We start from the raw sequence: 13974 nt of genomic DNA, 5'->3' as shown, positions 1-13974 counted from the left end.
CACCGCCACACCTGTCTACGACTTATCTGGTACTGCAGCTCCGTTCCATTGACATCGATACGGTTGCACTACATATAACCTATCAACAATCTGGCAGCCATTTTTTTTTCATACCTCTACGACCTCCAAGATCAACTTAAAAGAGAAACGGTCTAGAGACATTAGGGCGGTATGTATGTATGTATGTATTAGGGCGGTATGTATGGGCCATCAAAGAGATCTTTGGGAAATCCCAGGATTTCCCGGGATCTATGAGAAATCTGGCCCGCACAAGTTCTACAGGTAAGGCATCCGCTAAAAATGAATCCCTACTGTACGGAGAAGATCAGATCACTCCAAGGCCATGAGAACCTTAAGTAGGAAAAATCCAAAAAGTGAAGTACTGGCCCCTATGTATTTACAGCCAGAGGTCATCTCAGTAGTAGCGAAAGAAATTAGGTAGAAAAATATACATTGGCGACTGATCTTCCCATAACACTTTCGTGCGGTGCCAAGAAAACATCTGAATGATCTCAAGTAATTTAAGAGATCAAAGAAGTGACCCAGTACCAAGTGACGGATAAGCTCGAGCATCGGTATCATGGTCTGGTAGTTTTATTAGAAGAATGTAAACCAGACAGCAAACAGTCCTGTACCGCAACGTATGTAACAGTGACCGAGCAACGACACCTCTCAGTTCAGCCTTTACAGCCTAGAGCTCAATATATAGATAGGATTTTGCTAAAACGATATCTAGCATTTCTACACTTCGTCTTTAGCTAATATTATAAGGGTATTCTGGGCTAAAAATATTCTAAGAATAGACTATCAATAATAAATCTGCGGGGTTACAACAAGCATGCCCAGAGATCAGCTGATACATGAGAATGCAGCAGGAAGCAGACAGCTCCGTTCTCTGTGTAGTGGCCAGATCAGGTACTGCAGATCATTTTCCATTTATTTGAACAGATGCTGCGCTGCAGTAACTCAGTTTAGCCACTACACAGAGAACAGTGCTGTCTGCTTCCTGATCCATTCTCTGTATGTCGGCTGCTGACCAAGCAGATGCCAGGTGTCAGCCCCCCCTAGCCTGGAAAAACCCTTTAATATGAATTCAAGCAAGTCATTTTATGCAGTATGAACATTTTTTTGCAATGAAGCAGCTACATGTATTTTGATTGCAATTATTGATATTTAAGCCACACCCCTTTTAAAAAAACCTTACCCTGAATTAAAGTTACCCCATCAGACAGATAAAGCTGCCCTATCGCTGTCATTAGGTCAATAAGGTCATTTTAATTGTTTTTTTTTAATCACGTGCCGATCACGCGCTGGCAAAGTGCCGATCATAGTCAGCGCATGATTGGACAGTACATGAGTGGCACATGGACTGTAGATGCGCTAGATCATTAAAGCTAGTTCCTATGAGTCGTTGTAACCTTTTGGTCATCTCTAGCCATGAAATGTTGTTTGTCAAGAAGATATATTTAGGCCTTTGTTCTTGAATTACTTGTGGTTGGTGACTGCTCATCACATTAGACATAATGTCATCTTATCATTCACTGTCTGATCACATCTTATCTGACATTACACTACTGTAAATATGGAAAATAAAAGCATTATTACATCCAATATCCTGGACAGCCCCTGGACGCAGCGGTGGACAGCCCCTGGACGCAGCGGTGGACAGCCCCTGGACGCAGCGGTGGACAGCCCCTGGACGCAGCGGTGGACAGCCCCTGGACGCAGCGGTGGACAGCCCCTGGACGCAGCGGTGGACAGCCCCTGGACGCAGCGGTGGACAGCCCCTGGACGCAGCGGTGGACAGCCCCTGGACGCAGCGGTGGACAGCCCCTGGACGCAGCGGTGGACAGCCCCTGGACGCAGCGGTGGACAGCCCCTGGACGCAGAGGTGGACAGCCCCTGGACGCAGCGGTGGACAGCCCCTGGACGCAGCGGTGGACAGCCCCTGGACGCAGCGGTGGACAGCCCCCGGACGAAGCGGTGGACAGCCCCCGGACGAAGCGGTGGACAGCCCCCGGACGCAGCGGTGGACAGCCCCCGGACGCAGCGGTGGACAGCCCCCGGACGCAGCGGTGGACAGCCCCCGGACGCAGCGGTGGACAGCCCCCGGACGCAGCGGTGGACAGCCCCCGGACGCAGCGGTGGACAGCCCCCGGACGCAGCGGTGGACAGCCCCCGGACGCAGCGGTGGACAGCCCCCGGACGCAGCGGTGGACAGCCCCCGGACGCAGCGGTGGACAGCCCCCGGACGCAGCGGTGGACAGCCCCCGGACGCAGCGGTGGACAGCCCCCGGACGCAGCGGTGGACAGCCCCCGGACGCAGCGGTGGACAGCCCCCGGACGCAGCGGTGGACAGCCCCCGGACGCAGCGGTGGACAGCCCCCGGACGCAGCGGTGGACAGCCCCCGGACGCAGCGGTGGACAGCCCCCGGACGCAGCGGTGGACAGCCCCCGGACGCAGCGGTGGACAGCCCCCGGACGCAGCGGTGGATAGCCCCTGGACGCAGAGTGGACAGCCCCTGAATGCAGCTCATTGGTAGAAAGATTATTGAGGTGCAACTGTAACAAGCCATGCACCTGTGTGTCCATCACATGACCTCTCTAGTAGAAATTCCCTACACCCAGCTGTAAGTTTACAGCTGTGGCCTGTTGATGCTCTAACCACGCAACTCGAACTTTCAGTGTAAATACGTGCCTATAGCTGATGGGAGGATATACAGTTATCTGCACCTGCAAAACATTATGGTGAGCCTTGCCGGACAGTCAGGGGGCAAGAAGCCCCAAGTCCCATGGTTCTACCAGACTGAGGGAGGAGAACCAAGAGGTCCAAGTTGCAGGATACTTCACGCCTGTACTCTGGCAAGGTCATAATCAAGTGCTGGCAGCGAGACTTCACGATGGAAAAGAACGTAAAGACAACTCATCCTTTCCAAACAAACGGTATTTCTAGTTTCGAGCAGCTGCTGGTTTCTGAGTGTGGCCGCTCTGTCACTGGCGGGTATTTCAGAGAAATGCTAAACAATTCGAAGCTTATTTCAGCTGTACTCTTGCGCAACTGGAGGCTCTAAAAACAAGAAAACATCTGTTTCACAGTTGCAGAGGAGCAATTTGTCCATTCGAGCTGCCAATACAAGTTTATTTGCGTGGAAATTCATTTCGGGCTCACTCATACAACCGGCTATCTTTTTATTTTTTTATTTTTTTTTTCATAAATTTTGGTGATGAAGAATGAAAGAGTCGGAGGCGAGCTATAAATTCCAGCAATGTTACTGCGAGATTTATGGCATTGTTCCTGGCTGCCGCTACCCACATGTAATTAGTGGCGTGAAGTCATGGAAAATAAGACGGAAGGAGCCAATACAAGCAGTGAGAAAATGCTATTTAGTCTTCAGCCATCGTTCCGTATTACAACACGCGCCACGCAGGGATAAACCCAGTGACGTCTTAAAGGGATACTGCGTGAAATCTTGGGGTGGAGTAAAAATGGCTTCCCTAATGGATGCTTGACTACTGGTGTCACCCAATTTTGCATACAGGTAACACCCCCCCAAAAAAAACATAAATGTATTCTTAATCGCTCATCTCCAGGCACTATTAGTGTGTACAATACTATATATATATATATATATATATATATATATATATATATATATATATATATGTATAACCAGAGGATAAGCTAAAAATAGTGTAGCTTGTGTCTGCAACAAATACCCCAAGATAGATCAATATTAATATGTAATGGGACGGACATGACGTGGGTGGGTATGCAGCATGACTGATCTCATACATGGAATTTCGAAGAATACAGTACTTCTAAACTGAAACCGCAACGTACTTGTGAAAGCTGCGGACGGTTTGGTTCAGTGACGATAAGAAAAGTAGAACTCCACCGATTAGTCAAGTGGAAGGAAGTGATACCACTTCAGAAGGCCCGGGCCAACCTCAGCTACAACAATATCATGTGTTTCCAGTGGGCTGGCGATAAATAAAACCGAGTGACTCATCAGGTGGCCTTTTTTTTTAACCCATAAAGTGCAGATTGTTTGGTCCTGGTGATCGTCATATCCCATAATGGCAGATCAATGACTCTCATCCATCCAACTATTACAATTTGTACAGTCCTAACACATACATTAGGTTACAGGGGGTTTCCGAAAAAGACTGGCAACAGATCTGGTTTCATATTTCGGGTCCCCAAGTGGAGAACTGAAACCACAACGCAGGTGTGAACTTCGCGTCAAACACTTCAAAAATCTTTTCAGAAAGCAGTACTCTGTGTAATAGGCAATCAACTAGTTAAAAAAAAAAAATACAGCTGTTTAAAAAAACAGTTCCAAAAGAAGCTTAAAGGGTTTTCCCATCTCACTGTTTCAGCTGAATTACTATGAATTATCACAATACTTTTACAGATCAGATAATATGCAGATGCTTGTACAGAACGGACTCAGTGTTATTTGTTTGTTTACACAGAAAATTAACAGACTCGGCTTTATCAGCAATCTGCAATTAGCTGAATCGATTGTCTTATCCTACAGGTCCATGGTTATAGCAACACTGTGTAAACATGGAAGGAGTAAGCTCACACAGCAGGAAAACAAAGCAGCATTTCTAAAGCAATATATTTAGGAAAAAGTCTTCAATTTACATAAGCTACCAGTATAGATAGGATCCTTGAGATGGGACAACCCCGCAGATTTTTTTTTCTGCCTGACCAAACTTCATGTAAACCATAAACCAGTCCCATGTTCACATTGTTTTTCAACAAGGACCTTACTTAACGTAACAACATGTCATGTACAACAAATACACATCATCATGCATCAAGTCACTACTACAATTATGTGAAGGAACAAGGGTCAACAGATAAGGCTGAGTTCACATTTGTCCCAAAAACCACTGAACTTGATGAGAGAAAAACACAGTTTCTCTCCACAGTTTTTAGCATGAAAATGGTGGACTCCATTATAGTAAACCACCGGTGTCCTTGTGTAACTGCTGATTTAGCGGGTCCACTGGGGATTCAAATGAACACCGCTAGTGTGAACCTAGCGTACAAGGTGTTAATGCTGGAAATACTTCAACTGCAGTATAGCATAAGCCAATTAGTACGCGAGTCCAATGCCAGAGACCGCACACATTTGGCAAAAGGGGACTGTAAGAACTTCCCAAAACAGCACAGCTAACAAATTTTAGTAAACATAGCTATAGCCAGAAACGGAAACTTTTTTTTTTGCTTCTAGTCATACTTTATCTGGCTATATATATATAAAACTGTGGCTACGTTGGGATCAATTGGAAATTTGCATCAGCCTTGGTAGGGGCACTGACGCAGAGGCTTCCCCCAAAAGCCTATAGCCCTATTTACCTGTTGGGTGCTATCGCCATTCACCATGTGAGGTACAAGTGAAACTTCATTCATTAAGGGCGTAGCTTCCAATGGAGGAGGCTGGTCGGTCATCATGGCTGAAATGATCATTCATCGACAGATGTTCACATCCACCACCTGCAGAGGAAAAAATATATATATATATATATATATTGAAATAGTGATAATTTCTCATATTATTTGACATCATGCACCAACAATACAAAGATTCTAGTGAAGGATGTCCATTAAAAAAAAAAATACAAACAAAAAATATATTTTGAACAATCTATACACGGGCGCTGTTCCAAATCTCATTGGAACAGCGCCCGTGCTCCAGAGACTCCCCCAGAAAACACACCCAAAATGGTTGCCAAAAACAGCACTCCAAAATCATACAGTCCAAATCGGTGTATGTGGAGACGGGTTATGAGCTTTGGCAAATTTGTTTGCCTGCTCAGACCATACCATGGTATGAAGGGATCGTGATGAAGACTAAAGCCAAACAGGACCCATCACAAAAAAAAACAAAAAACTTCCAAGTAGCAGGCCTGGCTTTCAACCCTTGCCATTTCTGCCGAAGCTGATCTACTCCACTCACCCAATATATCCCAGACCTAAGAACCAAATACTGAGATAGCTTTAAGCCTAGCATACAAGGGTCAGGCTATGCTCAAGCCTTCCGATGGAGAAATACACAGAGGCGCTCCTGATAATAGAATACCCCACCCCATACACAAACAGACCCTGAGCCGGTACAGACTGAGCGCCCACAGCCTAGAGATTGAAACTGGACGGCATAGGCAGTCGTACAAGCCACGGGAGAACAGACTGTGCCAACACTGTGACCATGGTGTTCCCAAAGTCTAGGCCCATTTCCTGCTACACTGTACCAAATACTCAGCTACTTCCAAAGACTCTCTGCCCACATCCTAGACTTCATTTCTGCAGACGAGCAGAGGAAACTCTACATTGTAATGGGAGAAGAGGAATCTACTGTGGAGATCGCTGCCCAATACGTGTCCACCTGCCACCAAATGAGGGGAAGATGAGACCCCAAAGACTATTATACCCCAACACCCCACCTAATCATCCACCCACCCTATGTCCGTCCATACCCACATGTCCCAAACAAGAACAAAGAATCCAAAGACTACTATACCTCCAACCACCTACTCCAACCCCACCCTCTCTTTGCTTTGGCAATGCCAAATGTATACTCGGTTGTGCCGATAAAGCCTTTTGTATTGTATTGTAATGTAATGTATACCCCAACGTATCCTGGTAGCCGACACATACCGCCACGGCATATGGCAAAAGGGCATCCTACTAGGATAATGGAGACCTACAGATAACTCCTGGAGCACAAACCAAACAAAGGGCCAAAATGAGGTGTGAGCGGGCCCCTTCAACCTTTACAAGACAACATGCAGGCAAATTCACTCACATTTCTCCATTTAAGAGGATTAACCCAAAAATTCATGCGTTAAAGGCACTGAGCCTTCCCATGAAAAAAAAAAAGAAGAATGAGATAACAGGATACAGGAAATTTGTCATGCCATATTACGTTTATCTGCTATCTTTTTTTCCACAGGGATAAAACAAAAGCCCACTGTGCTCCGCGGTGAGATTTATTACACTCATTCAGCCGGCTCAGATTCCGAGGACCACTAGGGATCACCCAAAGTGACATTTATTGACCCACACGTACCTCCTGATAATACAATAAAATGCACTTGCTTCCCCTGGCGTTTAATTCTCGCTTTTATATCATCACCCATATCCCTGCAATCTTAGATTAAGTATAGGATCTCTCTACAGGCAGAGCAACTCCGTGTCATATCCAAGTGTAGTGAAAATGAACGCACACGAGGCCTATAAATGAAACCTATAGGATTACAATCATTCCGAAAGGCATCAGGAAGTCGTTTAGCAATCACCTTAGGATGGAAAATTCCCCGGATAAAGAGTTGCTGGGCGATGGGCAAACAATGAGGAATGTTGCGACAGCCACAAAAAATGACTGATCTGTGAGTAAATTACGTGTGCCAACTTCCTTTATATTATTTAGGCTGATAAAGTCCGATCAGGCCTCAGTCTATGCCAACATTGCCTCACAATCCCACGCCACTTCCTCTGACTATAAGAATACAGTGAGCCCAAGCTGATGCAACAATGGCAGGGCGCTTTTTTAAAGAGACACTACCGCTTTAATGGAAAACTCAAGTTATTGAGATAAATAGATAGCTTCAGAACAGTCAGTTTTAAAGTTTTGATGTTTGAATCCTATCCTCTAACTACATATATAGCAACTTTTAAAGGGATTCTACCATTGAAATGAATTTTGTTGGCGATCACACGTCGAAATAGCCTTTAGAAAGGCTATTCGTCTCTTACCTTTAGATGTGGTCTCCACTGCGCCGTTCCTTAGAAATACCGGTTTTTACCGGTATGCAAATCAGTTCTCGCGCAGCGATGGGAGCGGGCCCCAGCACTGAAAATGCAAAGGGGGCTCAAGCGACGCCTCCATCTTCAGCTGGATCCTCCCCTTTTTTCGTCATCTTCCTTCTGCGTCACCTCCGACACCTGCGCAGTTGGCTCTGCCAGTGAGACACTAGTAGAGCAGACTGCGCATGCCGGCCGGCGGCCATTTTTGGGAGGCCGCTCTTGCTCTTGTAGTGCAATGCAGGAGTGGCCTTCCAAAAATGGCCACCGGCCGACATGCGCACTCGGTTCTGCTGGTGTCTCACTGGCAGAGCCAACTGCGCAGCTGTCGGAGGTGACACAGAATGAAGACGACGAAAGAAGAGGAGGATACAGCAGAAGATAGAAGCGGAGCAGGATCCTGTTCTCGAGCAGCAGTGGGGATGCCCCCATCGCATTTTCAGCGCTAGGGTCTGCCCCCATCACTGCAAGAGAACTAATTTGCATACTGGTAAAAACCGGTATTTCTAAGGAACGGCGCAGTGGAGACCACGTCTAAAGGTAAGAGACGAATAGCCTTTCTAAAGGCTATTCCGACGTGTGATCGCCAAAAAAATTCATTTCAATGGTAGAATCCATTTAAAGCGGTTAGAGCAAAAAAAAAAAAAAAAAAACTCAAATCCGAGACTACCCATTTTAACCCCATAGTATAATAAAGTGTTTATAAACTTCGTCATAAAATAGGGCATACAATGTAAAATAAAAACCTAAAACCTAAAGTCAGAATTGTAAAGACCATACGTAACCCAAGTGGTACCAATGAAAAATTCTACTTGCCCTGCTAAACATAAGCCCCCTACAGGCATGAATTGCTGAGAAAAAAAAAAAAAGCATAGTTCTCAGGATGTGGTGCCACAAACAAATTTTAAAGGGGTTTTCCAGGGACTCCCTCCTCCCGGGGCTTTAACAACAACAACTAGAAGTTCTGGGCTAGTTCCGAGTAGGGTCACATAATTGGAACCAGCACCCGTCCCCCACTGTCACTTTGCCTCCTATACCATGACCACATATAGTTAACGGTGCTATATGGGGGCTATAACTGTGTAGATGGGAAAGATGGCAGAGCGACTCGGGGACCAGCTGCTGGTTTTGATCACAAGGCTCAGGGTAACCAATCTAGGACCCCGAGGAGGCCATACGTGTATACCGAGCACCTGGGATATTGGAATAGCACTGCCATGTATAGGTATACCACCACCACCACTCTTTTGCTCTTGTCACAGCAGTTCTTACAGTTACATAGTTCTGGCATTATATTCACGAACTAGGCAGCTGTGAACAGCGATCTAACCTATGAACGGTCCGACTTACAAAACACACATGGAACTTGAATTACACATGTAAAAAAAAATCCATATCCAGATGGTTTGTGTGCACAGTATTTCCCAAATAACAGTTAGAATTACCTAAATTCTGCATATTTAATAAGTGGCTCATCCTATCCTTGCTTTTCTAGTGGTCAGACATCTGTACATGTGTTTACGTGAACTGATGCATACGTACTGTATCTTTCCAAGGAACAAAAAAAAGTTGCTAAATAATGTTTCTGGAGAAATTTAAGAATTTCTTCATCATTGTCCTTTTATGAACCAGACAGGAATCCGCGGCCGCTGCCTCTGGTTTTGCTCTTCAACCACGAACCCAATGAGAAAGAGGCGTGAATAATGAACATTAAACGCTCAATAAAATGTATATTTAACAGTCCATTCTGAATTTGACAAGGGGTGAGGCAAACTGCATGGAAAGTCAAATTTATCTTCTATCATCACATGGTATAAGAAGATTCTGTTTTAAGTCAAGGGCAGCAAACAATGCTGCAATGGTTGTCTCCAGTCTTGTCCATCTTACTATACCCCTAGATTACGGTATACTTTATTATGGTACCCCACTTATTTTCATCTGTATCACAGTCCATACAGCCTACATGGCACATATTGTTGTGAAAAAAACACCTTAAAGAAGCCATGTTAGGTTGAAGACATGCATGGGGAAGCGACGGGAACTTAAAGGGATCCAATCATTGGAATCCCATTTTTAATCCCCAACACACAGGAATAGCCTTAAGAAAGGCTATTCTTCTCCTACCTTTAGGTGTCTTCTTCGTGCCGCCGTTCCAAACTTATAGGCATGCCATTGGGCCTCGGGAAGAACCGACTGCTCATGCCCGCAGCCATTTTCTTGTGGCCGCTTACACCAGCTTACTGTGTAAGCGGCCACAAGAAAATGGCCGCGAGCATGCAAAGTCGGCTCTGCCCGAGACCCAATGAAACAGCCAACTGCGCATGCCTAGAAGTTTGAAACCCAGGACGGAAGAAGACGCGGAGAGAGGCGTTCCAGAGAGAAGAGAGGCGTCGCTGGAGATTTTTCTCGCAGTATTGGGGCCGCCCCCAGTGCTGTGAGAGAACTCATTCACATATAGAAGAAAACCGGGATTTCTACCGAACGGCGGTGCGGAGACGACATCTACAGGTAGAAGAATAGCCTTTCTTAAGGCTATTCCTACATGTTAGGGAGAAAAGAAATGGGATTCCAATGATTGGATCCCTTTAAGATTAACGCAAGACTGGTGTTTAATCCGTTCCCCCACATTAGACATGCCAAAATTATCACGAGACTCTGGCTTCTTGATTCTTGCTCAAGTGAAGAGGTTACAGATACTTGACCTCAAACCTGTGTCAGGGACTGGTGTAGATTTCTGGTATAACCCATGTCAGGTTTCTGGTATGAGTTACAGTAAATCTAAAATACTAAGGCATCCACACCCTGTCTTACCTAGATTCCCGTTCCACTCAATCTCTTACAAAGTGTCAAATGGGGGGTAGGAGATGAATTGTTCCTAAAATATGTGAATTTGAGGCACAATTTTAGCAGGAGTGTGGAGTCGATAGGCCAAATCACAGACACACTTGTGCCGTGCCGACGGGTTTCCACCAGTTATAGAACCAGCAGATAGAACCATGGATTTTTGGAGGAATCTTCAACGGAATCTTATGGAGACTCCAACGTAGATATGACCAAAGTCTTGGACTCCAATTCATGCTAAGTTCACGCCAGTGTAGACCTATCCATTGGTGTAGATCAGAAGACCAGCACAATGGATAGGCGGACCACTACAACAACGGACCCCAGTAACTCTATAAAGGGATCTATCGAGTGTCCGTTCTTTCAAACTGAAACCGTCGGATGAAAAAGTTGAACTTGCAGGGCTTTTTTGTTGCCAAAATGTGGTATGACCGGGTCCCAATCTATTTTTTATCAAGTCCATTGACTGCCCCGTGAAGAAATAGAAAAGAAAACACCATGACTACATTTTTCCCTCTCGAACAAAACAAGAAGTTTTCCCAGTCGATTCCACAGCAATAAAACAAAATTGAGAAACAAACACTAACCTCGAAGAGAGATGAGTATGGTGTATTTACCGTGAAATGTCACATACACCAATAAACATCCCGTCATAATAGAAACCACACTGAATTATTACTAAGGAAAAAAAACTGAAGGAATAAAATATTAGTTACAGATGTCTCTTATGGCCTGTGCACTTCCGCTCACAGCCGGGAGATCATAGCGGAACCCAAATCCAACAAACACGCAGGGATCCATACAAACCCCCTAACAACAAAATGATAAATTCCAAGATGGAAATAATTCATACTTATCTACGGGCCATCAAGAAAGCAGCTGCTGAGCAATGTTGGAAGGAATCATGACAAGGATCATCCAAGACATCTCCCACCAGGCCACAGAGATAGAACCCGATCCCTAAACTATGGAGGGGTCAGCAACTGGTGCGGAGTAGGTGCTGATCCAAGACGTCAGTCAATGCACTCCTGGGCCATATTGCTGACTTAAATGTAAAAAAAAAACATATCAGGTGACTACTTCTATCTGGTTTACTTTTGAAATAGAAGAAAGTCTATCCGATTAATCAAATTGGGCACCAACACCAGTGGCTTTAGGCTGTGTTCACATCTATATTGGGACATTCCATAGTTCCAAAAAAGCTGGATCCATCACGGGATACACCCCAATGACCACGCCGGGCACAATTGCCAACTGTATGTGAACATGCCGGGACAACCCAGAATTTCCAGGTCAATTAGGCATATTTTGGGGAACTCCATAAGAAGAGTTAGGGTTTAGGCACACTACACCCCAAAAGGAGCATATGAATTTAGTAGTGGTCTGCAGGAAAGAATAGCCTTACTTTTGCCAGGGGTAGTGTTAGGAACTATATAATGGGAAGCAATGGGCTTTTACCAAGCTGCCAAAAATTTACTGGACAAAAAATAAAAATGAAGTACACCATTGGAATCTGCAATGGAGGCTCTAATGCAGATGTGAACACAGCCTTAGGCTCCATGTACACAACCGTAGCTTTCAGTATATTACAGTATGTGAACTCATTCTATTCTATTCAAGTGGTCTCATGTTGAAAGTTTTTTGTTTTTTTTCTTTATACACAGTCCAGTCCTATTAATGTGACCACCACCTACTTTTGACATCAACGTTAAATAACCAATGGCAGAAGGCACATGTCATCAGCCATCTGGGTGCACTCATCATTGTGGAAGGCACGATGGAGCAACACAAGTATGCATCTATCCTTGCGGACCATGTTCACCCCTACATGCCAATTGTTTTTCCTCAGGATGATGGCATCTACCAGCAGGACAATGCCACGTGTCATAACGCTCGCAGTGTATGTGCGTGGTTTGAGGAGCACCAGGATGAGTTTACCATACTTTTTTGGCCAGCAAATTCCCCGGACTTGAACCCAACTGAAAATCTGTGGGACTAGCTCGATTGGGATGTTCGCGCCATGGACGCTCAACCGCGTAACCTAGTGCAGCTGGCCACGGCACTGGAGTCGGCATGGCTCAACATCCCAGTGACATCATCACAACATCCCCTCTCTTCCTGCACGTCTCGCAGCGGTCCGCTCTGCCAAAGGTGGCTATTCTGGATATTGACAGGTGGTCACATTAATGTCACTGGACTGTGTATATTGTATAGTCCTCAAGACTGCATAGATTTTATTCTTAAAGTGATTTCAGAACAAGAAGAAACTACAATAACCAATACAGAAAATATCTGCAAAATGTAGATTCGCTTTTGTTCCAACTATAAAAATATATCAGGGAATTGTGTTGCAAGCAATCACCCAATATACGGTACATGACAGATATTGAATTGCAATGTATTCTATTATTGGAACGCTCCTGTGGGTAAGTCGGCTGACATAAAACACCCAACAATAACAGATTCCAAAAACATGGCTATTGAGGAATTGCTATTTATGCAATTGCCAGACACTCAGCTAGGAAGCTCTTATCTAGTTCCATCTTTTAAGTAACAGAGTCCGTCACCCTGGTTTACAGGCTCCGTATATTTATAACAATGTTGTCTCACGTCTGGGAATGATTCCCTGTTAACCGAACGGAAAATCAGATGCAAGGGAAAGATTGTGTCAGGCCTGGATAACCTGCACAGAATCCACGACCCGCCTGGAAACAAAGAGCCACACTCGAGATTTATGCAACTTTTCATTTATTTGCACCCACTTAATAACCTCGGAGGGTTCCCTAAATTTAAAAAAGGGTGGAAAAATCCCCTTTAGGGGGCATTGAAAACAGAGACAAAATCATCACCACTATTCACAAACCTTTTTTTTTTTTTTTGCATTATTAGACATTTTAATTAGAGAACAGATAATGAAGCCCCCCAACCCCCCACCGTCCCATGTCACTCAACGCCTGGGGCCAGGAATCTCCCAGCTCCAGAGTCAATTCTTTGAATAACTGCGCTCTCAAAGGCTTCAAGGAACTGGATATCCTATGAATACAGAGATTAGTCAGCACAAAACTGGGATGTACAGAAAGTGTCCTTAAGAGGAACACAATGCCATACGGGCCCCGCTCTGTACGGTGGGGGATGGGCAGCCCACACACACTCATACAGGAAATCCTACAGTACTATTTAAGGTCAAGAATGCGAGAAATTCCGCCTGGAATAAAATACTCATTGGAATGAATTGTAGTGACCCTGGAAATCCTAACCAACAAACAAGCAGGAAAGCAATTCGGGGGTCCCTTGAACCAAGAGGGAAAACAAAATCA

General features: G+C 45.1%; 1 protein-coding gene across 2 annotated transcripts in view; it reads right to left on the bottom strand.

Moving 5' to 3' along the window:
• The window catches only part of LOC142185241 (fibronectin type-III domain-containing protein 3A-like), a 61944-nt gene that overhangs the window by 20410 nt on the left and 27560 nt on the right, over nucleotides 1–13974 (bottom strand). For both annotated transcript variants that reach the window (XM_075260534.1, XM_075260535.1), the window contains exon 2: nucleotides 5372–5509. In XM_075260534.1, coding sequence (XP_075116635.1) covers nucleotides 5372–5482 — 111 coding nt within the window. In that variant the 5' untranslated portion in view covers nucleotides 5483–5509. The remainder of the gene's footprint in view (nucleotides 1–5371; nucleotides 5510–13974) is intronic.

Source organism: Leptodactylus fuscus, chromosome 11 (assembly GCF_031893055.1).
Source record: "Leptodactylus fuscus isolate aLepFus1 chromosome 11, aLepFus1.hap2, whole genome shotgun sequence".
Lineage (NCBI taxonomy): Eukaryota > Metazoa > Chordata > Amphibia > Anura > Leptodactylidae > Leptodactylus > Leptodactylus fuscus.
This window is presented reverse-complemented; position numbering and strand designations above follow the sequence as displayed.